The sequence below is a fragment of the Ictidomys tridecemlineatus genome, chromosome 9, assembly GCF_052094955.1.
Source record: "Ictidomys tridecemlineatus isolate mIctTri1 chromosome 9, mIctTri1.hap1, whole genome shotgun sequence".
NCBI lineage: Eukaryota > Metazoa > Chordata > Mammalia > Rodentia > Sciuridae > Ictidomys > Ictidomys tridecemlineatus.
This window is the reverse complement of record NC_135485.1, coordinates 34,073,579-34,101,311: the sequence shown is the minus strand read 5'-3', so window position 1 is coordinate 34,101,311 and position 27,733 is coordinate 34,073,579. Positions and strand designations below refer to the sequence as shown.

Below are 27,733 nucleotides of genomic sequence, written 5' to 3'. Positions count from 1 at the left end.
AAAAATTAGTGGAAATCCATACATATCTTAATATATTCATGGACTTGGGTTTAATCAAGATATATCTTCACAGTGAAAACTGAATAGTAAATTGTGATAAAAAAGAAATGTTGTAATATTCTGATCCATTAGTGTTTCATTTCCTCCTAGTTATAAAATATGCACATATATGTGTATAAAATGTGTATGATGTTATACGTATTTTAGAACTGCAAATATCTAATGTTTTTAATTATAAGGCAAATTATGTAAGGATTCATAACATTAATATATTCATGTGTATATTCTAAGTTGTAAAATCAGATTGACTTGCTCCTAAAAAATGATAAAGGGAAGATTCATTTTGACATACATATACACTTAGAGTTACATATGTTCTTTGAATTATTTCATAGGCAGTTAGGAATTTAGGAGCATGAACTTGGTTTTTTTCTAAATTTTAAGTTTCAGGCATATGTGCCTAAAAGGCAACTCCTGTGAGTAAGTGGATCCCTAATTCTCTTTAAGTTCAGTTTTTGTTTGAAACAACTTTGGATAATCATACATGGTCAATGAAATGATCTTAAACACTTTAAATATCTATTGTTTTATAGTCTTTCTGATTTTCTGTAATAGTATCTGGAGTAGAACAATTTGGTGTATCATTCCAAATTATGTAAATTTTTTGAAGACCCATAATTCTTCTTTTGCAAGACATACCCTTTTTCTTGATCCTCCCAGGTATCTTTTACACATCAGTATCCACCATTATAATAATATGCACTTAGATGTCAGAGTTGCCTACTCATCAGGAACAAAATTAAACTATTAATTAACAAGTTATATTCATCACTTTTTAGGTGATGATCCTCATAACAGGTGCACACAAGGCATTTGCCCTGTACAAAGCAATAGAAGAAGGAGTCAATCACATGTGGACTGTTTCAGCTTTCCAGCAGCATCCCCGAACTATTTTTGTATGTGATGAAGATGCTACTTTAGAGTTAAGAGTTAAAACTGTGAAATACTTTAAAGGTGAGCATTGAATATAAAAAGCAATGTTTTGAGATGTTCTGTTATAGATGACAGAATTTAATGTGACTGGGTTTAATTCTACACTGTGGCCTGTTGAAAACTGGAATTGTGCTGATACAATGGCCAGTTTTTTCAATGGATAAAAATTCTCACCTCAGATAATAGTGGCTTTCAGAGTAGGTTCCCTGTGTGTGTGTGTGTGTGTGTGTGTGTGTGTGTGTGTGTGTGTGTGAGAGAGAGAGAGAGAGAGAGAGAGAGAGAGAGAGATGTCTTTACTTGTATTTTCAGTAAACCCAACTGTTGAAATCCCAAATTTCGGAAAATATTTTACTTTTATACTGAATTTACCATAGTAAATAACCCTACAGGAAGTCTATCTTTGTCTTTTCTGGGTTTGTTTTTATATTTACAAGTTCCATCTTAACCCTCTACCTAGAACCTAATTCATGGTTAAGATGGGTCTCCCACTGTCTCATTTAATTTTAATAATTCCAAACCAATATATTCCTGTAGATTAAAGTTATAATGGCACTAAATTTGAAAGAGTATGGAATAAACTCTGCAGATAGAGTTTGATTTCCCACAATCCTGTGTGATGATTTTCCTTTTGCTTTTTTCTGTAGTCTAGTTCAGTAAGTCTTTCTGTGTATAAAAAAAAAAAAAACTGCATATACTTGACATAATGGATAGTTTAGGAGATTTTTCAAGTGACAATTTGACTATGTTAAATGGAGACTCCATTCCCTGACTAAGAATGAACTCTACATATAAACCCAAACATAAACAAGCTATATAAATGATATTTCTTTATAAAGTATCTATATTTATGTAGTCAATATTGAAAATTAATTGATTTTAAATGTTAGCACAGAGTGTATAGTACATATGCTACTTCTGTTACATCAATAAATATATATTTTTAATCTTTTACTGTAGTTACTGTGTTCAACAGGTATTAAAAATTGTATAGAACACATCACAGCTATATTTCATGAATATCATTGTTTAATACAGGTGTAAGAAAGTTATCATATTTTATTGCTTCTAAGACACATTTATCTTTCTGAAATTAGAATGTTTCTTAAAATTGGTGTCTTATCATAGTATACCTGATAGCATTTTGTTTTAGTGGTATATCAAATAATTATGTCTTATAGTATACAGAATCTCATATTCAGAAATATAGTATTAATAATATTTAAAATTATAATTGATTTAAAGGAGATCAGTAACTTGCAATTCATATAAAATGTCTGAATATGGCAAAAATATTGAGGTTGGATACAAATGATTGAAATTTACAAAACACTAAAAATCTCATGTTTAAAACAAATTTAGAAAATGCTGTGTGTATTGTTTTGTTTTGTATTTGCACTTATGTTTTGTGAGCATTTTCCTATTTTACAAAATAACTCTTTAAAAACATTTTTTAATGGATAGTTAAGTGGATAAATCATGACTTACTTAAATATTTCCTTATTATTTAATACTTCATCTTTTCTATCTCTTGTCATTTAAATTACTTGTTTTTACCAAGCCACAAATATATCCAATTAAACAACAACAACAACAAAATGTTGGCTTCTTTGTAATTTGGCAGATAGAAGCAGAGAGCATCTCAGTGATAAACTGTGAGTAGACAGAGTTCTTGAATGGAATTTTATCCCTATATCTCCAAACCGTCCTCCAGATTTCATCGCACATATTAGATTTCTTGAAGTTAATACAGCAATCCACATTTCCACATATGCCAGTTTCAGTGTCCATTTTCTAGTACCAGTAATCCCCAAATAGACCCTGTTGGTACCAGTCTGTCTGATTTTATCACAACTTGATATTTATCAGACTATTTTTACATTTTAGTGAATATTTAGTTTAATAATAATAGCCAGTACTTGTATGACCAGGCATTATTCAAAATGTATCATAATCATTGATTTACTTAATTCTTATGGCAGTGCTATAAAGTGAACTTTCATATACTGCCATTTTCAAAGGATTTAGTAGGCTTAACAGATAGAGATATTAAGTTACTTACCTGAAGTCATATAGCTTATAGTGGGCAGAGCTGGGTAACTGAAATCAGATACCTAGAATTGGGCTTTTGTCCACAGCGTTACACTACTTCCCAGAAGAGGAATGAACTGTGAATATAGTATCATCTAAATCAAATATATATTTGTGTGCTTTTCCCCACACTATAATCATTGCTTCTAGGAAAAATATAAGCATAAGTTAGATAATTTAATCTAGAGGAGAAGGAGGTATTTATGTATGTTTAGTTCTTTTAGTGTTATATAAATTCCAAGTTCTTCTGAAACATGTTAAAGTGTAAACTGTTCATGAGAGGATATTTGCATTACCTGAAGAGTACCTTGTACTTTCTACTTTGGAGCTGTATATATTTCTAAAGAGGTTTCAGAATATCAGTATGTGTCAAAAAAGTAGAATTTAGATCTTATTCTGGGCCATATATAAGCCTTACTTTGCAGTTAAGTATTTTGATTTAGAGTAGAGTTAATTAAATACTCAAGAGTGTGCACATATTTCAAATGTAGTTTTATGTATTTGGCATGTTCTCACTGAGTTACTATTATATCCCATCAAAAAACTGGAGGATACTATTCTGGGTGTTGTTGCCTATAGTTCTTCAAATTCCATTTACAATACTACCTTTTCTTCTGTCTTCACTAAAAAATGTTAACAGAGTTCTAATTATTTAGTAAAGGTTCTAATTATTTAGCTCCTGAAAAAGATCTAGGTTAACTAAATTCCAAACAGTAACAATTATTACTGAATGGAAGCTTATTTCATATGTACCTTTTGAAAGATACAGGTTAATCATAAGAAAAGTTTAATACTTGGGCATTTTATTCATCTAAAGCTTTTTGGTATTGCTTTTTAATTAGAACTTATTTATATTTGAGTTAGTGTATTTTATAACATTATTCATGGTGATGCATTTTTTTTTCTGTTGTGTCCCTTTTAGGGGCCACCCTATAGCCTGACAGAGGTAAAATTTACTTTGTAAATAAATCGATATTTAGATACTATGACATAACATTATGACATAACATTATGACATACAAAATGTCATTTAAATACAAATTAATAATTTTGTATCAAGAATTTACTTATTTCTGTTTATGACTTAAGTGCCAGTTATTATTTCTTTTTATGGATTTTCTTAATGTAAAAATTTGTCAGTTTTTACCTTATTTCATAGTAAATTATTAAAGATTAGCTAGAAAGCAATTAATAGAATTTTCAAATTAATTTCTAGTTTGAAAACAGCCTTATGTATAAAAGCTATTTTCAGTGTGTAGTTACAAAAAAAAAAAAACTTTATAAAGTAGTTGGGTTTTTAATGTTTATCTTGATGTTTTAAGTTGTGTTTTAAAGCCACAATGTATTCTACCCATCATCAAAGTTGTTAGCAAATATAGAAAATTATACTGTACAGGATGATCCTCTACAAAATGATTCATCTTCTAAATTACATAACTGAAATTATTCTTCCCTGTCTTACTGAAATTGGACCTTTGAAGTGCTGATTAAGCCTTTAAGTAGGCTGTTGAGAAGTTAACTTTCTTTTACTTTCAGTAGCAGTAGAAAATGGGATATTACCTCCTTTCAGAATCTCCTTTGAAGACTTCTCCTAGTTTTTTTTTTTCCCCCCTACAGGAACTCCTCTCAGGGTTCTTTGCTTATACCCTAGAAGTGGGTCTCCCTCACAATTTGTATTTTAGGGTGCTTTGTTCAGCCTCCCTGACAAGAACATTTCCTTACTTACCCTATTTCCCCAAACTAAAAATCTCATTTTCTTTGACAACCAAGTTCCAAGTGCTTTTCCCCAGCCTCTGTGTTTATAGTGACCTAGAAAATTTAAATGATTTCCAAAGTATAAAATAATCAGTTAACTGATTCTGTCAAAGACAATCTTCTTAGAACTATTTCTTTTCAAAGAAATATAGTACTTATGCCTTTAGACATTAATAACTAAAAGATGCTACTTCTCAAGAAGCTTTAATATGTTAAGAATGATTCACAAGTATATTACAAAATGAAATTTAAACTGCTTAAATTTAGAATCTCCATTTCTACAGTAACTTAGTGTTTAATATAGGCATCTTCTGTACTGGTTTAGGAAACCTTTCTCAATATGTAATGATTAATATGTAATTAGCCCTTTTCATAAACACATATTTATGGAGTAGAAAACAATTTGCCAGATGAATGCATATGGTAATATGTTGAAGGACTAAAGCTATCCTACTATAATAGTTCTCAGCTCCTCTCTGGAGTCTAGTAAAAGAACTACCAGAAGATCAAAGTCAATAAAAACTTTTAAATGTAATTAGAATGTATTAATAAACAAATTGTATTCAAATTTGGTATCCTGACAGAAATGCTCTGAAGAACTGCTCCTACTTCTGGCTACTTCCAAAGTACCTGTATACATTCTAGATCTACATTGTTTCATTGATATTATAAATTGATATTTGCTAGGTAGTTTAACATTTTGAAACATTTTTTAGTTTTTCAATAAACTTGATTTTTGTATCAAATGGGAACAAAAATACTTATATCATAAATCTTTTGCTTGCTAAAGTAAATGAGAGTTCAAAATTAACTAAAACGCTTGCTAAAGTAAATGAGAGTTCAAAATTAACTAAAACAAAACTAGAATTGTGCTTTTTTTCTTTAAGGTTTAATGCATGTGCACAATAAACTTGTGGACCCACTACACAGTATGAAAGAAGGAAATTGAAGGAGATTGAAGCAAAATTCTGCTTGAAAGAAAACTTTTTTATTAGATGAATTATCAGCTATGCAATATGATAAAATTGGAAATTTTGAAGATTGTAATTTTTAAAATCTGTTATACATTCCATATTTAAAATGCCTCTTTTACACTAGGATTTAGGAAATGTAGTCTTTTAAAATTGGTTGGCTATTTTATTATACAGTACAGTAGCTACATAGCCACCTATAAAACAGCATAGAAATGAAATATCTGCCTGATTAATTTTAGAATGATTAAGTTTTTAAAAAAAGATTCTGAACATCAGGTACCATTTGGGACATGATTAGTGAAATGGATTTTTATTTAATTACAAGAAGACACTCCAAGTTTTCATCAACAACTGTCATGGAAAACCTTTACTTTTGGAATGCTCTTTTTTCTGTGCATTACACACATGCTTTTCTGCATGTGGTTGCCTTAGTCATTTTCCTGCAGTAGCAACTGTGGACATTAATAAAAGTCCTGCTATATATTGTTGGCAAAGAACACTTGAAGAGATGACAGTGCCTAAATGTTTAGTTTACAACCTCTTGGAAAGTGGTTAAGTGCATGCTTTTGCTTACCTTCTTATACAGCACTTTTTTACAGATATGCTTATTTTTATTTAATGACTTGGGTTCATGCCCTTAATAATAGCATCTTGAAAATTATGAGCTTTATACCTAGGTACACACTTAAGGAAATTCTTTTGAAGAATATTTTCTGATTATTGTTAAACTTCACAAATGATTAGCTTTATTCCATATTAAAAATGTCTAAAATTATAATGTGAAATATATATAAAAGGAATTGCTGTAAACTATTTTAGAGTGACATAACTTTGCATAAGTACAAATTAAATATATTTTCTATTTTTACTTCAAATAAAACTTATAATAAATAATTTATCTAAATTTTATTTCCAGAAGTGAAATAAATACTTGCATTTGGGAGATTCCAGCAACTAACAATATCTGTGAGCCTACATTTCCTTTTGGTTTGTTTCCATCATACAATTACAGATAGACAATACATTTACCTGTAGTTTCTCAGTATTCCATTGGAAGTTAAAGACAAAACACTCCCTGTCCTGTTGATGTTACACATTTTATAAGCCCATGTTATAGAAGCCTTATTTATGTCTGCTTGTCTCTGCAATTGAAATGTAGTTACACTCCTTAAAATATTTAGCAAATAAACTGAAAATGAAATAATAATAAAACTGTTAGTGTAAAATAATGCTGCCTTATTTTAATTATAGATCATGTTTTTAATAGCTTTATAAATATTTAACTATCCAGTAAATCAGTAGTATCTTATACTAATAGTTCTGGTAATAAGAATTGTTTACTTTTAACTACCCTCACTACTTTAGGTCATATGATGCCATAATGAAAAGGCCAACATTGTCTGTTTTTGTGTACCATTCACAGGTATTTCTATGCTTTAAAGGTCTAAAAGAATTTTTTCATTACAGCCACTGTTAGGAGGCTAATTTAGTTATGTGTCCTCTAACTGTTCAGTAAATTGCTCTCTGGCCACAGTAATTCCCTAACTCAGAAGATGTGATGCTCTTAAGAATTTAAAGCCTTTTGAACACATTTCACAAGAAAAATTTAAGTAGTCTTTGAAGAAACCATTGTCTGAATCCCAGCTATGTCAAAAACTGACTGTGAGCAATAAGTGTCAACTTCTTCCTCTCCTTTACAGACTGAATAAAAGAGAACTCAGTACAGTGGCTGACACACAACAAACCTAATAAGTGGTGCCATTTTAATACTCATTGTAGAAATCTTACTTATGTTAGGTCACTTTCCAAAATTTTTTTGAAGAATGACTGACTACAGAATAAAATTTGACCATATAAAACAAGCACAAATATTAAATGGTAGACACATAGTGCATATTATGTGCCAGGTGCAACTTGTGACTCCTTTGCAACAATGAAAGAATAGAACATTTTGTTCTGAAACCATATTAATTGCTTCTCCATTTTATATCTTCTGCCATTTAAATTTAAGTCCTACTATCTTAATTTATAATTATCTCAAATGTAACAATATAAAATTCATCACTGATAGTCTTATTCTGAAAAGACATTTTCCTCATTCAAGTAGAAGACAAAAACCAATGACTAAATCATTTTATTTGCTATGATACATTCTGCATGCTGTCAGTGATTATTAATGAATGAATGTGGAACTAAAGAGCTTTGAGTTAATATAGTGTTTATTGGCTCTGTGATCTCAGGTATGAAAATTAAATTCTGTAATTCATAACAGCCGCTAATACCAAACACTTGTCATACTGCATGAATGAATTCTGAATGTCAGAAATAAGAGACTGCCTCTGCTTTAATTTTAATTTAGATGTACATTATAAACCATCTCATTACAAACCAACATGTCATAAACTGTATGAACATCAAAAGATAAAGCAGATGCCTAGACACTATGTTATTTGACTTTACTTTGTTTAATAAGTGATTCATATGTAGTAAATCATACATATCAGATAAATTGATCCAGCTAACATTTTGACACTTAAGGTGGATTTTGGAAATTCTTTCACTTAAACTACATGGAATATTAATATGGGACCTTGCAGTGAGAGAAAAACATGCATGAAAACATAACAGTTAAAATTCATTATGCTTTCCTACATTGTTCACTCTTCTGAGTATTTAAAATATATTATCTCATTTAACCTGTACAGCCTGTGGAGGTATGCTCCACTTATGACCTCACCTTTACTAAATGACCTAACCTTTACTATGACCTAACTTTTACTAAACAAACTTGAAAACCCTGAAACTAATAAGGAAACTTATTTATTTTCATTTTATTGTTGTAAGTTACTATAAAGAAAAAAATACACAGGTTTTAATTTGTTGAAGTTCTTTATACAGTTTATAATTTATTGAAGTTCCTTATGTTTTCCATGAGTTATTTATTAGTTTGTGTTTTTAGAACTTTTATAAAAGCATCTTTAGGAACTTCAATGTTGCCAATTTTCCTCATCCGTTTTTTTCCTTCTGCTTGTCTCTTCAAAAGTTTCATCTTTCGGGTAATATCACCACCATACTGAAAAATATTTTGAAAAATTGTAAGTCCAAAAAACTTCACAAAATAATAATCCTATAGTTACACAGAGATCACAATAGAATCATAACATTCTTATGAAATTACTGTCCATGAAGTAGACATACGCAAAGTTACCTCTCTAATCTTGCTGGCAGACACTCATTAAACTATCTTTTCAAACAATGATAAAAGGTTTAGTTATTTTGGATGGATATGAAGATTCCCCACAGAAACAGTACTACAGTTATTTATAGCATGTTAGAATTATCAGTCTCATTACCAATTCAACTCAAGGCTTGTAATTTTAAATTATATAGATATAATCCAATATAGAAAGTCTCACTCACATAGACAAAAATGTGCCAGAAACTATACTGAGCATTTAGAAAGAATCATTTAGTTCTCATAATAATTGAGTAATAACTGAGATACAGAAAACTTTGGCAAAACAAGAGAGGTGGATCTCAATTTTACCACTGTAAAAGCCATGGTCTTCAGAATCTTTCATCATATATTAGACCATAAAAAAGTTATCAAATCTACCCTTAGAGTGTGTGTGTGTGTGTGTGTGTACATATATATGGAAAGTCTTATGAATAAGATGAAAAAATGCTTATGAATGTAATCAAACCAATTACTACGATCAATCTAAAATTTACCTCTTTAAAAAGGAAACCTGAAGATAAAAATAAAGGACATTTATAAAAACCAACATGAAAACCAATATATTTTTACCCCTTTTGACTTAAAACCCACAAAATAGAAATACTACAAAATAGAATATACACTAGATACGTACACATTTTGCCAAAACATTTTTCCTGTAGGGTTTCACACTGTAAGAGAGGAAATTATGTTTAAGTACACATTTCCACTATACTTTTAAAAAGTACTTTTAAACAATTTCTCCTTAATAAAATATTTTAATGATAATGCTATTATGTATATAAAACTACTGTAAGCAAATAAATAGTAGCTCAAGTGCCTTGTATTTTCATTCAGTTAGCATAAAACAGCAAATAAATTCAACATGATTATCAACCAGTATTTTATTAAGAAAAAAAGGCCAAGCTGTGGTAGTTAGGCTTGATTACTCAAACTTCAGCCTATTGTGACCTTAATGTAAGAGTTATATTATTTATGGCTCAACCTAGTAATACTGCTACTACTTAAAACAATTAAAGTGGATTATTATTAGTATTGAATGTGGGTGGAATAGTTAGGAAGATAAACTAGGAAGACATTACAAGATTTAGGCTTTTATGCTGGGGTTGTGGCTCAGTGGTACAGAGCTTTTATAAAACCTATTCTAATTTGAATATATCTGTATCATAGATTAATAATCTATTACTGTAGTATATGAGAAATTTCCAGGTTACTCTAATTTTTAAAAATAGTCCTCCTGCAAAGAATTTTTTTATTTAGTTTTCATATAGTATCAGAATACCCACAATGATTGTAAAAAAATGATTGTATTAAAATCTCTATATAACTGGAAAAAAAACCCAAAACTCCCTTTTACAGATATTCATTAAGATATAGACCTCTATTATTCAAGAATAAAAAAAACTGATTATGCAAATTACTACAGATCACATTAAACATTCAAATATTTAGGATAGGTAAATAATTACATATTTTTCTGTTTCAGAGAAAAACATAAACTGTTGGGAAAACCATATGTGCTGGCAGAACCTTAACACAATCATTGAATGATCATTTACTATTTTCCTGATGTTCTGTGGTTATCAACTATATTCTGCCTAGTCTGTTTTCATGAAACACAGAAATAACTGAAGCAAAACAGTTTTACAAAATGAAATTCATTCCAAGAATAGACATAAAATTTATCTCAAATCTATATATAGATGTTGGCTTTGGTTAAGCTAGAATTAAATAGCAATTTACAACTTTTCATAACTACAGAGATATTTCTGATTCCCTAGAAGTAATTAGGATCATTAAAAAAAGGGAAGTGTACTATAAGACTTCCTGCAGTTAGGAATATTTCCTATCAGCTGATTCAGTTCTGACTTATTACTATCTTGTGGAAAAGACTAGTTTGCTACAGAAATGAAGGCATCTCTCATCTATTATAACCCACATATGAGGTTCCTAACCTACAGTCCAAAGCCTAATATGATATTCACATTCCTTTCTGATTTAGAACCTCCCTACTTCTGGGGAAGTGGTATTACATGCTTCAGGTAAAAGATACTTATTTTATCTTTTAGTTTCAGTTTCTATTACGTATAAACTACCTGAATTGGTTGAGTCTATCTAGATAAAACCTTAAGGAAATTCCTCTCCAAGGAAATACAATATAGTCATTCAATGGAAATAAATGGAAATTTTTTCAAACTCATATCCATAAAAAACATTCCTGATAGAGTTATGTAAGTAATTCAAAGTAAAAGTCACCACTTAAACCACTGGAACTAGAGTCAGCTATCATACTGTTTCTACAAGTAGGAATAAAACTTAGGCCAATAGTAAGTTAAAATTTCCAATATTCTTCAGTTTTCTAGGTATATCAATTCTAAAACCAGCCTGGGAACAGAAATGAATTTCAACTCACGTTTCTCTTGCAACAATTTTACTTCCAATAGCAGCTTGAATTGCTATCTCAAACAACTGCCTGGGAAGAGTATCCTTTAGACGTTCACATATGGTTTTGCCAACAGTGTGTGCTTTGTCTCTGAAATAGAAAAATATATAACTATTTATATATCCTAAATAAGAATGTTTAATGTATCTATAGGCATTTGTATAATCAATTTAACAGTGATTTTTTTTAGAGGAGGTTCAAGTGGAACTTATTTATTATAAACATCTCTCTCTGAATCATGAATAACTTTTTAAAATAAAATTAATGTTAGAAAATATAGAAACACATTAGAAAATAAAAAACATCCTTGATGCCCCTTCTCTCTTCCACAGAAAACCAGTTAACATTTTTAAGATATATCCTTCTGATATTTATTGTAGTTAGATCATAGTGTACATTTTATCTTCCTCATTTTCTGTCACTAAATACTAATTTACAATATAATTTAATGAGTTGAAATATGGTTATGGGTTTGCCATAATTTAACCAGTGTGCCAGTTCATAATTTCATTTTTCAATTATCTTTAAAAAATTTTTTAATGTAGCTGTTGGAATAAAAATGAGTGATTAATAACTAAAGAAAAAATGCATCAAAAGTGATTATTTTCACATTTCATGATTAGTTTCTACTCAACTTACTTGTGTACGATAGTTACTAGCTCCTCTACAATATTTCCATTCAGTAGAATATCCATTTTTACAAGTTCTGCAGTCTGATAGCCTGCATCTTCATAATCAAAGCTAACAAGAAAAAAAAGTCCAAATGACATATATCCCAGGAGATTAATTTTTCTTATTTCTTTCATTACTCACACCCCTATAACAAAATCTAGCTTGCCATCAAAATATTACAAATATTACATATACAGTGAGTTTAAATGTCCACAATAAGGAATAAACTTTATGAAATAAGGGATGAAAAACAACAGGTGTATGTCCAGAAGGTGAAGGAAAAGAAAATGGTTAAACTAGATTAGAACAATAGATCACTAAAGACAAAAGTCATTTCCTCCCCAATGTTCCCAGCAGCTGGTGGGCTCTGTTCAGTACCATATATTAATGAGTCATTCTCAAGATGTATTAGTTGAGTTTCTGTTTAGTTTTCTATTATCAATGACAATCCTGTTTAAATAAGTGCTGTTGCATTGACAAACAGCCATTAATACATGAAACTTTTAGATTTCCTATATGATTACAGGAAACACATCGGAACTCCAAAAAGATACTGTGCTTGGAATTTAAGTTTGAGAGAAAATAGCTGTTTGGTTTGGCATTACATCCTCATTATGACCATTGCTGTAGTAGATTTTTGACACTCAACTTGAAACTAATTTTTCCTGATCTCAATCCATGGGAGGTTGATGGCTTTATAGAAGGCTACGAACTATAAGGAATTTCTGTTAAGTGTGGAAATGGCATTCATCTTGAACATGAGAATCACCTTAATGTTAGAAGTTTGAGTATTTTAGTTTTATGTAGCTCAAAATTTGAAATGTATTTTAAGTTTCCAAGCTAAAAGATTTTTTAATACAGAAAGTATTACCCAAAGGCAAACTATAGTTGATAGACTTTTGTTTAAAATGTTTAAAAACAAATATATCTACTAATAATCCTTTTAACTATAGTAATTTTTGAATCTGCCACTTTAATTCATTTTATTTTAAATTTTATTACCACTTACATGCTCAAAGTCTTGTCTAAAAGACATACAAAAAAACTAAAATGGATGACAAATCAGAAAAACTAAGTTCTCTATATAATCAAACATTAAGACTTCTTTAGTAAAAAGAGTTACTCTATATGCTGACCCTCTTCACCTGAAAAAAAAAAAAAAGTTAAATTTCCAGGTTATTACAGAAGTTGAAACACTGGAATTTTTCTTTCAGTGTTAATTTTAAAATTCATGTCTTGTGTGTTTTTTATAGATCTGAATGTTTATTTTCCCACTCTGTTTCTCTATTTTGTTTCATATTTCCTTTAAATTCTACTAAACACTACCCTGTAATGTAAGACCTTAAAGATACTGACATAATACAGACTTAATTGCCCCAACAAAAAAAGAATGCCAGAATACTAGATACCCAGTTCCTTATTTATTATTTAATATTAACTTTCAACTCTTACTTTGTCTGGCTGTGTTCCTATACATACAGTTTTTTATGATGTAAAACATTTATTCCTAGGAAAACCAAGTTATTTATCATAAACACAGGTGAACCCCTAGCATTTTAAATAGAATGAATATGTACTTCTGTTTTTCATGTGTAAATAGATGTGCCTGGAATTACGCAACATACAAATACATTTCAAAAGTATAGCTGAAGTCACAGTAGCTTTTTAACATGTACAATTCTTAAAAAAGACAGAAGGAATATAATTCTTTTCATAAAGAAGGTGCTAAGTTGTTTTTTTCTATTAAAAGTAGAGTTACAATTTGATCAAAAGAATTTTTTTGTCATAAGCAAATTATAAGTATTCTCTTAACACCACCTCAGTGTTAGAACTACAAGATTCCAAGCCTTTCCAACCTTAGACTTCTATTTTCAACTATATTCAAGAGCTGAAATTACTAAGTGGGTGGAATATTCCTGTCAGTATTTCAACAAACATTAACAAACATTTGAGATTGCCATATATTTTTTACCTAGCATATCCAGAAGACAGGGATTTCAAAGAGTCATAAAAATCTACCACAATTTCATTCAAAGGGAAAAGATATTTAAGCATAACTCTACTTTGATCAATAAACATCATATTTTGCTGAACTGCTCTTCGAGCCTAAAAAAAAAAAAAAGAAAGAAAAAATGTATTTAAGTAAAACCTAGACAAATACTGGTCTTAAACTGATGCATACAGATATCAACTACCAAGTTACAAATCCTAATAATAAAGAATGGAAAAAAATGAAGAAATAATTCTCTAATGGCCTAGTAAAAATTTAGAAGCATTATTTTTTAATACAAGAACCTTTTTGTATTTCAATTACATTATGCTTGCTAGCAAAGCTTTTAATCCTTTGTGTTTATCTAACAGTTTTATCTTTTTTAAATTACACATTATTACATTGAGCAATAAATCACATGTAACTACAAAAGGCAAAGTCCTAATTTTGTTTCTTTTTTTTTTTTTTTTTTTTTATAAATTGAGTCCAGAGAAATTAAGCAACAGATCGTAATTACAATGTAGTTTGTGGTACAAAAATAAAATTCAGGTCTTCTAGTCACCATTTGACATACTTTACACCATGTGTCAATATTCCAAATACTGTGTGTCAATATTCCAAATATGTAGATTTAATGAATTTCATTATACCCCATTTGTGGAGTAGGTATTATTACAATAAAAAAGGCAAGAATTATAAAGCAAAATGGGGAATACTTCTAATCTAGGGTCCCTGAAGTTTTATAATTATCTTTCAAATGATATTCAAATCCTCTTTCAAATGATATTGAAGTCCTTAAAGGGCTAAAAGGAATCATACTTTTAGCCAGTTCAGAATGCATATTAAATTTATTTCCTTTGGGCTAAAAATATCAATAAGTTACCAGATGATCAAAAACACTGATTGTTTTTCTTACTTGAAAATAGAATTTAAAAGCATATGCATCTTTATACTTGTATAAATATAGACAGAGCTATACATATGAAAATCTCATTAAACTCAATTTTCTCAACAGAAATAAATCTTTCAAAGCCTAGGTTGGGAACTACTGTTTCAGAGGATTAAATTCTACTTTTGTATTAAATAGTTTTTCATTTCTACCTGACAAAGCATCATTATTTTTCCAGTGTATTCATCTGGTGTGATAATAGTACCCAAAACAATTGGCTCCAAATATTCTGTTACTTTTGGCTTATCAGGAAATTGTGCAGGGTTGATGATTGTGATTTCTTTTTGTCTGTATTCCTAAAATTTAGAAAAATCAACAAGAAAAAATACTAATGTAATAATTACCACATTTCTTTAAAAAGCAAACCTTTTACCTTACAGCATACTCTAGAATTTATTTTATTAAACTTTTTGCCACTAATAAGAACATATAAGAATTCCTAAAGCTTAGAATATTATCTTAACATGCCTTTTCTTTAATTAATATCCACAAAATATGAAAGCACCATATACTATAAGACAGCCATATCAATGTTTATAGTAGCTCAATTCACAACAGGCAAGCTATGGAACTAACCTAGGTGCCCTTCAACAGATGAATGGGTAAAGAAAATGTAGTATATATACACAATGCAGTATTACCCAGCCATGAAGAAGAATGAAATTATGGCATTGGCTGGTAAATGGATGGAACCAGAGTATATCATGCTAAATTAAATAAGTCAGACCCAAAAAGTCAAAGGTTGAATGTTTTTGCTGATATGAGGAAGCTAGTCCAAAATAAGGTGGTTAAAAGGGGTGGGGGGAGAAAGGAAGAAAGTGGGGGAATTCTATCAAAATAGAAGAAAGATTAGTAGACTAGATGAAGGGGATTGAGTGGGAGGGAGGGACAACAAAATGAGAGAAGAACAGTGGAATGAATCTGACCCAACTTTCATATGTCCATATATAAATATAAGCACAGTGAATTCTCAATATCAAGTACATCCACAAGACATAACTAAAAAAAGAAAACAAAAAACACTGTGTGTAAATATCAGAAAGATCAGTAAAGGGAAGGGAACAATGGGAGGGTGGAGGGGAAGAAAAGGGGAAATGAGGAAATGGGGAAATACTGGAGGAATTAGGTTGAATTACATTTCATGCTTTAATTGTGTCAAAACGAATCCTAATGTTATATATAACTAAAGAGAATTAAGAACAACAAAATTCAAAACCCCTCCAGTAATAATCATTTAACATTACTAAAATTGTTAATAAATATTTCAGTTATTGACTTACTATACTTTACATTTCATGGGCTATTAAAAAGTATATGTGTCAATTTGACCCTTTTAAGGTATTAGTTTACTAAGTTAATTTTGTTGGAAAATATAGATTCCAAAGTTAATGGTTACTTAAAATTAATAAATTGCTGTTTGGATGGAAAATAACATTGTCTCCATCATTAACTTGAAATTTAAAGTTTCCATGCCCACAAGAATGAATGCTTTACTTTTTAATAAAATAAATTACTTATGACCAAAATTATATTTTTCATCTTTGTCCAATATTTAGAACAGTATTTTCATTATTTATTCTAATTTTTACTATCAGTAATAGACTAGCTTTGATAATATAGAGATCAAATTAAGAAAACAATGCATAAATGATTACACTAATCAATCAATAGTTTATTAATAGCTACTCAGCTATTTCTAAGAATTTCCTCTTACATTCTTCATACACAATTTAGTTTTCCCTTTTATGCTGATGTGAAACAATATGAAACATTCTAGTACCTTTATTAATTTTGCCGATGAAAGAACAGCTTTATATGGAACAGTAGGTGTTGTCAAAATAACAGCAGCATTATATTCTTGCTCTAGTCGTTGGTTGAAAACTTCCATATGCAAAAGTCCAAGAAATCCCAACCTTGAGGACAAAAAAGCCATACTTTAAATTGTTTATATCCTGGGGGCTCTATTAGCTTTGATGAACATGTTACTTCAGGGGAGGGGTGGACCAAGAGTCATTCAAATAACTCACATCATAATTAAATGCTAATATAATTTATTAAATAAGATTCAAATCCTCCATTGCAAATCTAAAATTATCATAAAACTTATTCATAAAACATGAATCCACAGTGTAAAATAGGCTGATATAAGGTTTAACTTTACTATATTAATATAAACTTATCTTTAGAAATATTTCAAGAGCAATACACCATCTAAACTACGCTTTCCTACAAAAATGCAACTCTACTACATGAATGAATCTTACCTCCAGCCAGCACCCAGAGCAAGGCTGCTATCCCGATGCACTGTCACACTGGAGTCATTTAAAGTCAATTTTTCTATAGCACTCTTCAAGTTATTATATTCAGATTGGTCTACTGGGTACATTCCTGGTGACACAAGAAGTTTTAATTATCACAAGTTAAGCTGCCTATAAACCAAACAATATGTGGTATTCTCCAGTCCAAAAGTAACCAATTGGCTTTTACATTACTTTAGTGTATTCTATTGACTAAAATACTGGTTTGCTCAAAATTTATCAATATTAAGTTAAACTGGTTGCAAAATTCATTAGCTTTAAGGAATACAAAAATGGATTCACATTCCAGTGTTTTTATGCTTTTACAGAAGTATGAGGGAAGAAAAACAAGAAGGAACCATGGAAATTTAGGCCTATAGGAAAAAAAAATTGAGTTTATTTAAGTGTAAGATGTTCTACAATTGAACGGAACATTTACTATACAGTTACATCTCTATTACTAGAGAAGAAATAAGAGTGGAAATGAAAACTACATAGAACTTTTAATTCTATATGATCCATTCTCTATTAAATCCAAAGACAAATTTTTTTTTTTTTTAGGAATTTACTAACAAATACTATGGGAGTGTACTGATTCATCAAATTCTCTTTTGTCTCACAACTGTGAATACCACACCTTGCAAGTTACCAATATCCAAATGGCTGGCTGCTTAAATGTGGGGATAACCCAAGTTCATAATTCCCAATGAGATAATCTCTAGGGAGAAAACCAATTGGTACTCTGTGTAGAATAACTTGATGATCTTTGATCTGCTCTTTTCTAAAATATCTTAATACCACATAATAGTAAATGGTTCTGAAGTTATATTCTTAAAGTCACACTGTATTCTGTATCACATTTACACTGGTACAACATTAAAGAAAACCCAGTTAAGTGAGAGGAGAATATTCAGTAAATATACTGATAATCAGAAATAAAAACATCCTAATTAGAAAAAACATTTCAGATATAAAAATGAACTCCCTAGAGAAATGCAAATAATATCCTATAAACCAGCTTTTTTCATATGCATTTATTTTCTTAAGGAGTCCTAAATGAACTTCCAGAAAAACTTCATCTCATATATGAAATTAACAACTTATGTGTCAATAGCATGCACACATAAAAAATGAAACGACAAGAATATCCTGACATTAACAGTCATTTAGAATAACCAGAATCTGTCTTTATCCTTTGTGATTTTTCTTTCACTAAAGGGTCAGACTTTTAGTTGAAAAATTTTTGGCCCTTGACCTTTGAATTTGTGAGCTCCTCACCTGCAAATACCATTGGTTTCGCTGATTTAAACCCAGGCAAGGGCTCCACTGGATGATTATGTAAATACAATGTATCTCCTATTTGCGCTTCAGTGACATCTTTCATCCCAGCAATCAGATAGCCCACCTGTCCTGCATATCTAAATAAAATTATTATATGCAAACATACTGCTTTAACATCTCAATTGCATACTACAGTTGTACAGCTTTCCCAAGAAACAATCACATACTTTCCAAACAAAACTTGAGCAAACCACAAATAAGTGCTACATATCAATTTTAAACCTCTGGGGCTTATCCGCAAAAGACCAAAAAACCAAAAACACCATGTCTCAGCCATTACCACAAAAACCCCTGCAGAAGCCTAAAACTTCTTCATAAGTCTGCACAACTTTTACAAATTAAACAACAGCTTCTAAATTATAAACACAGTAAAACTGGTTTCACTGTACACAAGCATGATATACCAATCATCTATTTTATTAATAAAAATGTTACAAATGTTCTTTAATAAACAAAAAAGTGAATTTTAAGCAGAAAAATGTGAGCTTTCAACAAATCTGACAACTATCTGATATTTGTATTGTAGGAAAAGAGCACATTCTAAGATGTCAAGAGTTTTACCTTAGTTTAGAAAAGAAATCCCTATGTAAACTAATTTATATGTAGAATGAAATATGAGAACCTTAAGTGAAGATGCAATAATATATTTGGCACAATAGAAGCTGATTTTAGAATTATTTAAGTAAAATTAAAATACACAGAATTTTTGACTCAAGGTAATTAGTAATGTACTGCTTTTCTAAGCATACAATATTGAACCTTCAAATGTGGTCTATGCAAACATCTGGCACAATACCCTAACTTTTTACAGATGAAGAAACAGTACCCAAGAAACCTCAAACTATGTACCTAAAGTCATGTCCCATCAGTATCTAACATAGAGCAGGCACACTAGTTGTAACTCAGGTCTGTTTTTCTAAAGCACACTACCTTTGTAATCCCACTCCCCAAGGATTTTAGTTAATCAAGGTTTTATTGTGAATTTCACACTAAAGAAAAGAATGCAAAGTTCTATACTATCTTTATGTTAGAAAATCTAGTTGTAATGAACTTACATGTCTAAAAAAATTTTCTCAACATGGATATGGGTGGGAAAAACTAACTCTTTAATTATTCCACTGAACATATCAATGTAGGACCCAATCTACTATATCATTAAATCAGTTGTGACTAGTCAAGAATAAACATCTATTGATTATATTTTATATCCATAAACGTTCCTACCATTCTTCATACATGAGACCCTTCTGCAGCATTGACTGTATAGTTGCATTAAATAATCAGGTACTTTTTTAAGATACAAAGTGGAGATCATTGTAAGCTCACCAAGGTGAGAAAGGGGCAGAAATATAAATATATACAAACATTTTAGCTACTGTTACAGATTACTTACAATTTATGAGTTGACTTCTCATTAGGATTCAAAACTCCAACTTCATTAACTTCATATGTCTTTTGATTATGTGCAGACACAATTTTATCTCCTTTGGAAACCACACCATCAAATAATGCTACATTGGCTATCACACCCCTATACTGGTCGAAGGTGGAATCAAATACCAAAGCTCGCAGGGGATTTTTGCGATGCACTTTAGGGCTATTAAATACAAGTAAAAATATATATATACCAAATTAAAATTTTAATAAAAACACCTATTTTCAACTTGGATATTATGTTTAATGTACTCTTGTTCTTGAGAAAGGGTTGATACCTAACAGCCAAAATAAAAGAATCTTTCTGTAAAATATGTCAGATTGAATTCAACTCTGAATAAATTGCAATATTTATTTGTTAATATATTTGTTCATTATAAAGCAAAAAAGAATTGTCAATGAAATTCTTTCATGGTTGTTAAGAAGAGATCCCCACCACCCCTGTTCTTTTCCTTTTACTCTACTGTATATGCTTAAGTATATTACTAAAAACAAAGGTTTATTCTCATTCACTGCAAGTATATTTGCATATCCACGATTTAAAAAAAAAATCAAACTGATGGTCTTTGAACTATTACATATTAAGTGAACAGTATAAAATCAAAAAATACTTACGGGGGTATTCTTTCAATAACTGCTTGAAGAACACTTTCAACATTTGTACCAAGTTTAGCAGAAATCTAAAAATATACAGGAAAAAAGAAAAAGCATTTAAAATTAAGGATATATTTTTCTATTCTGATGACTTAAGCTTTATATTCAGAAGAATTCTAATAATTATCAATTAGTTTCAATATAGCAAAAGGAAAATCACATTTGTATGCTGACAAATACCTTTTTTCATTACAGTTAGGAGGTTCCATGGTTCCAGGATTGAATTATAAGAGCATTTTTAGCATGCTGTTGAGAAAGTAATGGACTAAGAATTGAAAAAGTCTAAGAGTAACAATCATGATAGGCACGGTGGCTCACATCTTCTAGGAAGGCTGAGGCAGAAGGATCGTGAGTCCAAAGCCAACCTCAGCAAAAGGAAGGCACTAAGCAACTTAGTCAGACCCTGTCTCTAAATTAAATACAAAATTGCACAGGGGATGTGGCTCAGTAGTGGAGTGCTCCTGAATTTAATCCCCAATACTCAAGAAAAACAGAGTAACAATCATATGTCTGCATGGAATGTAGGACTTTCACTAATACCTATTTTCTTGAAATTCAGCTTTCATATCTGAAATATGAAATGATTATTCATATTCAGCCTAAATCTCAAGAATGATCAGTATATGTGGATGGCATGCAACTATAAAGCCCATTACTCTTTTATTGTTCTCACACTGAAAAAACAACGTAAGACTTAAACCACAAGACTATGAGTTACCTTTGTCATCATCAGTGTAAGAACTTTCTCTGAAATATTGATTTCCAAACCCATTTCCTGAACACTACCTCTTCCCCTTCAAACTCATTCTACTGACATTTCATTGCAGTTATTAATGAAATGCACTGCAATATGACTTTTTGTATGCCATTTTACCCCTTTGGAAATACAGTCTTTGCAGAGAAGTTAGCACTACTGATATTTTGGGCAAGAAATTCTTTATTTTGGAGGCTATCCTATGCATTCAGGATACATGCCAGTTGTACCCCACCCCCAAAATAAATAAGATATAAGTAAAATGTTACTACTTTATTCCGTTGTATGCATTTGTCTATTGTGTATAGGATAAAAATAATATCACTAGAAATTTGCTCTTTCAAAAACCAAATAAGAGGAAAATATTACATTGCTGCAATGACATGCTTTTCTACCATGCAGCATAGCTATGGTTGTGGCTACTTAATAAGCAAACTATCCTTTGAAAGGTAAGTAAAAATTCAAAGATATGAAATTAGTTGGAACCTGGTCTGCAAAGACAGTATTTCCAAAGAGGTAAAATGGCATACAAGAAGTCATACTGCAACAAAAGGCCTGTTTTTGTCCTGATACACTGGCTAACTACAACCTATGATCTAAGGAACATGATAAAAATCTTTGAGCCTTGGTTCCTTTAAACACAGAAATGAGTCCTGTGTGTCCTAATAATATAAAATGGGTTCCTTGTGAGAATCAAATGAAATAACAAAGACTGTACAATGTCAGATGCTCAAATACCATAAAATTCACTTAAGCCATTTACCTGAGATTTTTAAAAGCAAAATCCATCTTCAAAAAATGATATTTTACCTTAATACATTCATCACTTGGAATATCAAATACTTTTTCAATTTGTTTTTCAACCATATCAGGATCAGCATTCTTCAGATCTATCTTAAAAATAAAATCCACCACATTAGCATAATAAAAACAAAATATATATTAACAGTATTTGGAGAAAGCTAAAGGCTTACTGCTAACCTCTGTTTTTATTTCAAAAAATTAAAATAATTTACATGTAGATAATATAATTTTAACAAGTATGACTACAAAATATACAAGTCAGGCAGCACAACATGCAAAGAAATATTTCAGTGCAGAAGAGTTCAGTAATCACATCAATTAGCACCATGTGAATGGATTTTCAAAATTAAATATAAAGTGTGATAAAAAGCTGTCTTACCTATAGGCAGACTTACTTCTATTAAACTCTAATATCAAGGAATATAATGCAATGAAATATGAAACTGAGATTTATATAGAGAGCTCAGTTTATCACTGAACTGTTTCATGGGCTATACTGTTTTCTCATAATCATAAGCCTCTTTGCTTTTCCTATGTGCAGTCTGTATAATATATTTTTGTCTGTATAATATATTTTGTCATACCACTTCTACAGAAATGGCCTTCTCACACTACATGCAATTTAGAGGAACTCCATTCTCAGCTTTGTGCAAAGGCCTAGGAGTTTGACTTGTAATTCTATCCCATGCAACTCAAAGAGGTCAATCCCACCAATACATGGAATAAGTGGCTAGATAGCCCTCATCATATAAAATATAAAATCCTGCACCTGACATTTAAACAGTAAATAAACTTTTCAAAAGTAAAATAATAAATAGCTTTGTTGTCTTATTATAATTACCTTGTTTATAACTGGAATTACTGTTAACTGTGCTTCAAAGGCAAGAAAGAAATTTGCTACAGTTTGGGCTTGAATACCCTGGAAATATAAAGACATGAGAGTCTGAGATGACCATTCTCCCATCACAAAATTTATATTCAAAACCATATGGTATTCAAACCATCATCCTCATCAAAATAGATTTTCCATCACCCAAATAATAAACAAAATGCCAAATATCTGCCTGCTGTAGTTTGGGCCCTGAATTCCCCAAAAGCCCATGTATTAAAGGTATTATCTCTAGGGTTGCATTATTAGGAGGTGGGGCCTGCAGGAGACCCTTAGGTCATTGGCACATGCCCTTTAAGATAACTGTAGGATAGTAACCCCTTCCTCCTCTTTTTGCTTCCAGGCTGACAAGGTGGGTAGTTTTGCTTTGCAACATATCATTACCATGATATGCTGCAATGTCAGTGGCTCAAAGTAATGGGTCAATCAGTGACGGACGGGAGCCTCCAAAACAGCCAAAATAAACCTCTATATAAGCTAATTATCTCAGGCATTTCAATATAATGACAAGTAGCTGACCAATACTGCCCTTCCTACTTTGCTCTCTAGCTTATGTGTTTGGGGTTAAAATAAAGATCACTTATGGTAAGGAAATAGTTTAAACAAAATAGACATTCTACAAAGATTAACACAGGGAGCCTCAAGCAGAGATTTTTACACAGCAAATTTGATAACCCACACTTCCATACACCTGGCTCATTCCCTGTGATAATTTCTTTCAGTTCAAGAAACATTAATTGGAGGTCCTTCATGTGCCAAGAATTGTGCCAGGTATTAGAGACACAGAGATGAAAAATGGATCCTCAAGGACTTCAAAACCTACTACAGAATACAATCATGTGATGCAGTTTATAAAGCCTAGTACTATGTAAGTAAGGTGGAGATTTACTGTTCTTGGCAGAATCAAGACACACAATACAACAACAATAAAACCTGAATTTTTAATTCAGACTTTGTGAAAAACTGAGATACATGAAAAGCTTAAACTTTAGTATATTTCTTATATAGGTACTTCACGAATTTTATGCCACACACAAAAAAATTGGCAACATTCTAAACTATTGCCTTAACCCTAAGACATTCTAACACTTTCTAAATTATTGCCTTAAAAATCACCTAAAAACTAAAGATTTTTAAACTCTACTAAAAACTGACATAGACTGTTAAAGTTGGTGGAGGAGGTTTTCATAGTATGTACTGATAATAGGACAACCTTCATGCTGCAACAAAAAATACAATCTTTTGAATAGTTCAATCAGCTTTAAAAACTTAAAAAATTATTCAATCCTACAGAATGCCTTCCTTAATGTAATAAAACTTCAAGTTAACAGCATCAAAGCATGATTTTGAAAAACACAATCTATTTCTTTATTCAAACAGAAAAATTCTGTTTCCATAATGCATTTTAAGGAAAACATCTTGAAACAACCAAATAGACATCATTATATAAAATGAAAAATCCTACCTCATTTGCATCAATGACCAGTAAAACACCCTGGCAAGCAGAAAGTGACCTGGATACTTCATAACTAAAATCAACATGGCCCTAAAAAACAAAAATATCCATACCTTAAATGTTAGCTACAGTTATTCTAGGAAGGGACATTATGGCAAATCTACTGACACTGATAAAAAGTTGTTAAAACACAGGTTTACTTTTTTTTCTTTATTTAACTGTACTTTTGAAAGAGGTTACACTAAAAAAACATTGAGGAAAAAAAGATATTTAAAAAAAGTTAAACAATGTGTTATTAATAAAAGGTTTTTCATAATACATGCAAAGTTATTAATATACTTACTGGTGTATCAATGAGATTTAAAAGGTACTGCTTTCCTTGAAAACTGTAAAAGAGAGATGCTGTCTGTGCTTTAACAGTGATTCCTCTTTCTCGTTCCACTTGCAATTTATCAAGAACTTGCTTATTATTCTTTGTTTTATCAATTGTTCCTACAAACAGAAACATTTAATTGGTATTTCTCTGGACTTTAAAAAAGAAAATACTACACACAAAATTAAAAATAAAATTTAACATGGTAAAAGTGGATTCCCAATAACTCACTGCAGTTGATTAAGCATATGATATAAAATGAAAATACCTGTTAGTTCTAGAAGCCTGTCAGCTAGTGTACTTTTGCCATGATCCACATGTGCAATGATACTAAAATTTCTAATATCTTCAACAAGAAATTTAGACATGTCAGGTTTTTCCTAGAATGGGGAAAGAAATCACATGTAGTAGTATGAAATTTTCCTTATATGAAACAAATTCAATTTTATTTCTAGTATTTATAGTGTTTACATATAATTATTCTGACTACAGATATATGACTGAGCTCATAACACAACATATCACAAGAAGACTCATCAAACACAATATTTTCATAGTCAGAGACAATCAGTCAGGTAAATAAAAATCCCTTAATGCTTCCATCACTTCTGGGGCCAATGAGGAACTGAATTTATTTCCATGAATGCAGAATACAAGACATCTGGAACTTCTCAACAGTCTTGAGTATGCAGATTATCTAGTAGAAGTTCTTAAGGCAAAGGAGCTCAGAAAAGCTGAAAGAAAGAATTCTCTGCTCCTAGCACACATGAAATCATAAATCAGGTTTATTTAAAAATCTGTGTTCCTAATAAAGCCTGTAACATTTTAATTTAGATAGTTTTGTTACTTTGAAAATTTCCTGGAGAAAAATTTTTTTTTTAAATTGAGAGAACAAAAACCAGGGCTTATCATTACATTTTTAAATGTTTAAAAATTAAACTCCTGCTTTCTAATACACACATTTTGAACGTTTTACTTCAGCATATCAGAAACTGCTAAAAATTGGCATTTAAGTAAAATATTCATTTTTTGCACTCTATTTTTCCAGTCAATATTTCATAATCAACAAACAGCACGAAATTATAAAATTCACCTTAATGTTTTTGTATTTATAACTGCCGCAATCCAAGGGAGACAAAAGTACAATTATACTTAATTGCGTAAAAATATAAAACTAAATCTGATAGTTCCACAGTAGATATTTCCCTCATTCGAGTTTTAAGAACTTTTAATTGTAATACACACACACACACCCCACAGGGATCTTAGAATAGGCCAAAGTTGACTAATCACACAGACCTTACTTTCTACTAACTCATAACTTGTATTCAATCTTTCACTTTTCTGCCTAGTCTTTTCACAGCTATCATATTGTGCAGTTTCTAGTTACTGAAATCCCACTTTCTCCATCTACAACAGTCAAAACTGCAGGTTGTTTGACTGAAATAAAATGAAATAATAAAAGGAAGCTAAGACAGTCAATACTTCTCTTCATCTTGCATTTTCAGCTCTTTGTACTGCATCACACAATCCCCGCAAATAGCCACTGGACCTTTAATTGGTATATCACTGAACAAATGAAGAAGCAGAGCCAAATGTATCAAATGCAAAAAAAAAAAAAATTAGCAGGTTCCTTGGAGGATTTTAGATTTAAACTGAGAAAGTTAAATGACTGGCTCAAGGTCACACTGGCAGCAGCCTGCAGGCGCTCCACGCTCTCCGCCTCCCTTGCAGGAATCGGAATTTGGGCTCACAGCCAGTTCCAGGAATCCCAGTACGTTTCCAAGATCATATGTGGGGGGCACTCTCCAATATTTTAAAAGGTCTCACCGGAGACTTAGAGGCCGTCCCCTTGAGCTCTGCTGAGCAGAAGAGCCTGTCTGTGGGCCAGGAATTCGTAGCAGCCCTAAGGGTCGGGGCTGACGGGTCCCTGGACAGGCCGGGTCGCGCGGCCCCGGTGGCCCGCGGTTTAAGCACCAGTCCCCGCCACCAGCCCCGGCCGGCTAGGGCCCACATGCCCTAGGAGGAGGCCTCAAGAGAAGGCCCTGGGTGGCGACGGCGCCATAGCTAGAGGCTTCGTTTATTCCAAATCGCCGCCTCTAGGGCGGATGGCCAGGCCAGGATCCCGGTTGCCGAAACACAAGGAACCACCGTACTACCCAACACACCAAGTGCCCATCGCTCCTGCGGGTGCGCGGACACAGCACCTCTAGTGCACGCCCGCACGCCCGCGACGTCCTGACGTCAGTGCGTCTCTGCGCTGAGAAGGGAAGAGGTCACGTGAATGAAAGCCAATCCTCTTTTTGAGTACTGGGGCGCCGGGGCACTGTAGTAGACTTTGCCTTTAGGTGTGCAGTAAGCTCAATGCCGGTTGTCTCTCTTCTTCCCCACGACGGCCCCCGGCCTCGTGGAGTCAGTCTGACCTTTTAGGTCCCCGAGCCACCTCGGGAATTCCAGATGGACGATCACTCTAGAGCTCGCGGGTGGGGAGTGGTGGAGCTGCTGAGGCGCCAGCAAAGCCCGAGTCCCGAGCCTGACGTGCGGGTCTCTTCAGCCCTCCCTAGGGGGCGTTGAGGACCCCAGGTTTAGGTCGTGGGACCTAAAGATGCTAATTTGGGGAACTTGCTTC

General features: G+C 31.6%; 2 protein-coding genes across 7 annotated transcripts in view; one reads left to right on the top strand and one right to left on the bottom strand.

The window, feature by feature from the left end:
- The window catches only part of Gnpda2 (glucosamine-6-phosphate deaminase 2), a 40,949-nt gene extending 16,707 nt beyond the window's left edge, over positions 1-24,242 (top strand). Inside the window, exons 6-7 of one of the 3 annotated variants that reach the window (XM_021722772.3) lie at positions 840-1,014; positions 23,998-24,242. In XM_021722772.3, coding sequence (XP_021578447.1) covers positions 840-1,014; positions 23,998-24,053 — 231 coding nt within the window. In that variant the 3' untranslated portion in view covers positions 24,054-24,242. Of the gene's footprint in view, positions 1-839; positions 1,015-2,614; positions 7,040-23,997 lie in introns of those variants that run through there. The other 2 variants (XM_005319962.4, XM_040292489.2) reach the window with 2 other exon arrangements.
- Guf1 (GTP binding elongation factor GUF1) lies at positions 8,681-27,348 on the bottom strand. Of its 4 annotated transcripts, none has more exons than XM_005319959.5 (17): positions 26,935-27,346; positions 25,373-25,484; positions 25,075-25,223; positions 24,741-24,821; positions 23,228-23,305; positions 22,393-22,476; positions 20,790-20,854; positions 20,134-20,337; positions 18,678-18,817; positions 17,367-17,490; positions 16,883-17,015; positions 15,255-15,398; positions 14,136-14,269; positions 12,131-12,232; positions 11,462-11,581; positions 9,683-9,719; positions 8,681-8,883 (listed from the first exon to the last, which is right to left on the bottom strand). In XM_005319959.5, the coding sequence occupies exons 1-17, from the start codon at positions 27,118-27,120 to the stop codon at positions 8,746-8,748; spliced, it is 2,031 nt and encodes a 676-aa protein (XP_005320016.2). In that variant the 5' UTR covers positions 27,121-27,346; the 3' UTR covers positions 8,681-8,745. The 4 variants fall into 4 exon arrangements, with proteins under 4 accessions (XP_005320016.2, XP_013211719.1, XP_077877377.1 ...); XM_013356265.4 differs by lacking the exon at positions 26,935-27,346 and adding an exon at positions 26,590-26,919; XM_078021251.1 differs by lacking the exon at positions 20,134-20,337 and having other exon boundaries at positions 26,935-27,347.
- Between the last annotated feature and the right edge of the window lie 385 nt (positions 27,349-27,733).

Excerpts from the sequence above, each read along its gene's own strand:
- Guf1 (XM_005319959.5), bottom strand. The coding sequence starts at position 27,120 with ATGTGGGCCCTAGCCGGCCGGGGCTGGTGGCGGGGACTGGTGCTTAAA. Across the intron at positions 14,270-15,254 it reads AAATAATGATGCTTTGTCAG|GCTCGAAGAGCAGTTCAGCA; the intron begins GTAGAAATGAAA and ends TTTTTTTTTTAG. Across the intron at positions 12,233-14,135 it reads CTGTCTTCTGGATATGCTAG|CTTTGATTATGAAGATGCAG; the intron begins GTAAAAAATATA and ends TTTTCTTGTTAG.